Below are 2,931 nucleotides of genomic sequence, written 5' to 3'. Positions count from 1 at the left end.
CATAGGAGAGTCTTGGCCAAAAGGTCGGAAAGGAAGAAAAGGTCTAATTGTTGCAAAAAAGCATGTTATATGAAAAGAGCCTATGAAGAAAGTCAAAATTTTAAGCGATCCACGTTTGTGTAGGATCATCATTTCATTCAAAGTATCGTCTTACATAAGAGACAACATTATTAGTTATGGACTTGTGTGTCTTACATTAAAAATAAACATTGATGGTTTAATAGTGAAGATTGTGAAATAAAGGTTGATTGTCTAAAGTAATGAGTTTTATGTATCATTGCTTTGTAATGTTTGACAAGTTGTACTTCCAAACTCTGTTGTGTGGAGAGCACTTTCCAGGCCTCGGTTCAATGCTACCATAGTGTGTGCATAAAGAAATTTAACCATTTTGTAAAGTCAAAGGGCATATGTATCTCCTTGTCCACTCTTTATTAAAGCCAAGTATGAATGAGGATAAAGGAAAAGGTCTGTATGTGATATCTTGTCCTGTCCACAGACTTTATTGCCATTTATTTCTGTTCTCTTAGGGACTTGGTCAACTTGTTCATGTGTTGAGGGCTCCAATATATAAATAATGCAACACTACCTTCTACTACGTCCTTCCAACATAACTTCTGACATTTCCGCCTTGCCTCCCATCATCATCATATCTCATTCTCTCTTCATCATGAATGCCAATCATCATGGCCATAACTGCCAAATATATCTTAGCCATTCGGGCGATGGCCATGACGTACAACTTGCCAGAGATCTCTACAACCAGCTCCTAAGTATATTGCACGACCGCCCGACATGCGCCATATTCTACGATCATTCCGTGGCCACAGATCCGGTGGGGGAAGCAGTTTGGAAGGCGGCTCTCGACTCTTGCAGGGTCGGAGTGCTCCTCATTTCGCCGATCTTCTTGACGTCGCACCGGGCCATGCGAGAGCTCCAAGGGCTGGTGGAGAGAAGCCAGAACACCAGTACCATCAGTCTGCGCCCGATCTTCTACGATATTATGCAGGGGATAGACGAGCGCCTGACAAGCGAGAGTGCGGTCCTTGACATGTGGGGATCCACATGGCGCTCGTTTGTCGGAGGAGGAGATGTCGATGTCGACATCCAAAAATGGGCCCAACATGTTGTGGAAATGAGGAAGAGGAGCTGGAAGATCCTCGTCCCCAACAACATACAACCATCGAGCATTGCAAGGATTGCCCGGACAATCGTACGCTCCCTGCCAAAGTCACTACGCCCAACGCTTCTGTCACAGCGGCCATCGCCTCGGTCACAACAGCCAATTCGTGGGTCTCATGCTCCCCCCAGCAGCTCTGGTATATATATATATATATATATATATATATATATATATATATAAGTTCCGATTAGTAACACTTTACACATTGACTTCTAGATAGTTACACATTTCTTATAAAGAGAGTGGCTAATTCAAGATTAAATTTCTGTAACCAAAATTTCAAGGGTTATGTATGATGTGTGTTATGATCATGATGGAATTTTATAATATGCTTCAAATTTATGATCATAAACTAAATAGTCCAGATCAATAAAAAATGCAGTGGGGACGATTGATAAACAGGCAGCACAATGTCGATACACTACATTGGGCTCGTTGGAGCGAGCAAACACGCATGTCTCCTTTTACTTGCAACCGATTGGGTATAATGGCTCGCAGGATTACCGACGTCCCGAGGCCGGTTTGCTTGGGCAACGACCAGAATCTGGCCCATCGAATGAATCACAGATGGTAGAAACCCTAAAGTTTGCGAATATTAAAGATGCTAAGGCCTATACACGGCCCATCGGGGCTGGTAAGGAATGGTGGGAGCTCATTTGGAAGGACAGCGGCGGAAATGTTGTTTATGGGAATGACCACAGTTGTTGGTGTGTCAAGGCGAATCGGATCCCCCGGGGATTCGTGTGCTTGTCACCATGCTTCTTCAAGATCGATACCTTAGCGGACCGAAGAGCTAATAAGTCTTTGTTTGGGGAAAAATCTATGGTTTTAAAGACGGATTACAGACCTCCATCCAGTGATGATGTCCGAGGCATGGTTGCTGTAAGGAAGGACCTTGTTACTTATGTGACTGGAAAAACTCTCATCAAAGTGTGGGATGATACAGGCTCTGGAGTTGCAGAATCCTTGGCTATCTACACTGGACCGGATTCTTCTGGGTGTTTTGCCTTTTACTACCAAGAGCCCCTTGATCAAAGATGCATGCTATCCTGTCCTTAAACGCAGCATATTTGGTTGAATCAATGGGAAGATCAGTTCCTGCATATTGTTCCAAAAGCGATCATGCTTAAAGATATTGAATGTCATGTTTTTAACCTGTTTTTCATCGCTTTCTTCTCCTCCACTTAATCCAAGATTTTCCTTCATATTTTATGAATTTGACTTTGTTTCCTGTGATTCACACATTTGTTGATGTACCGATTGAATGTGGAGTAGTCATGCTAAAGCCGAAGCAAATTATCTTGAGTGAGAGGTGTCTTGGGTTCTAATGAGACCTTACAAGTAATCAAACAAGGATGAGCTAATGCCTTATGCGCTTCAGTTGGCACATTATGTGAAATTGAATACCTACTAGGTTGGATAGGAAGAGAATTTGTCAAGGGAAATGTAAATGTTGCCTTGCCTCTTATACTTAGGGGTATTCATTTGTTGGTACCCATTTATACGATTGACCATACTTAATTTCATAGCTCTCGTTACCTCTTCGAAGGATCTTTATCCTTGGAGTCCATTGTCACGGTGCATAGCAAAATGATGTTCTGCACAACTTGTAGTAAACTAGTATAGCATGGGCCATAAAACATTTAAAACTAAAATATCCACAATATGTTTTGGCTTAGAGCGGTAGATATTGGTATCATGCATGGCCCATTATGTTTTAGAGGTTGATGTAGTGGTCTTTGGCAATGACC

General features: G+C 42.3%; 1 protein-coding gene across 1 annotated transcript; it reads left to right on the top strand.

Moving 5' to 3' along the window:
- Positions 1-590: 590 nt before the first annotated feature.
- LOC147856702 (uncharacterized) lies at positions 591-2,340 on the top strand. The gene is made up of 2 exons (XM_087328181.1): positions 591-1,316; positions 1,563-2,340. Exons 1-2 carry the CDS (start codon positions 668-670, stop codon positions 2,237-2,239), a joined length of 1,326 nt encoding a protein of 441 aa, XP_087184307.1. The 5' UTR covers positions 591-667; the 3' UTR covers positions 2,240-2,340.
- The last annotated feature ends 591 nt before the right edge of the window (positions 2,341-2,931 follow it).

This window comes from Azolla caroliniana, unplaced genomic scaffold, assembly GCF_043228905.1.
Source record: "Azolla caroliniana isolate FFs.n. ecotype wild unplaced genomic scaffold, voAzoCaro1.0.p SCAF_12, whole genome shotgun sequence".
NCBI classification, from domain to species: Eukaryota; Viridiplantae; Streptophyta; class Polypodiopsida; order Salviniales; family Salviniaceae; genus Azolla; species Azolla caroliniana.
Note: the sequence above shows the minus strand (reverse complement) of the source record. Positions and strands in the feature narration are given on the sequence as shown.

Excerpts from the sequence above, each read along its gene's own strand:
- LOC147856702 (XM_087328181.1), top strand. The coding sequence starts at position 668 with ATGAATGCCAATCATCATGGCCATAACTGCCAAATATATCTTAGCCAT. Across the intron at positions 1,317-1,562 it reads TGCTCCCCCCAGCAGCTCTG|TGGGGACGATTGATAAACAG; the intron begins GTATATATATAT and ends TAAAAAATGCAG.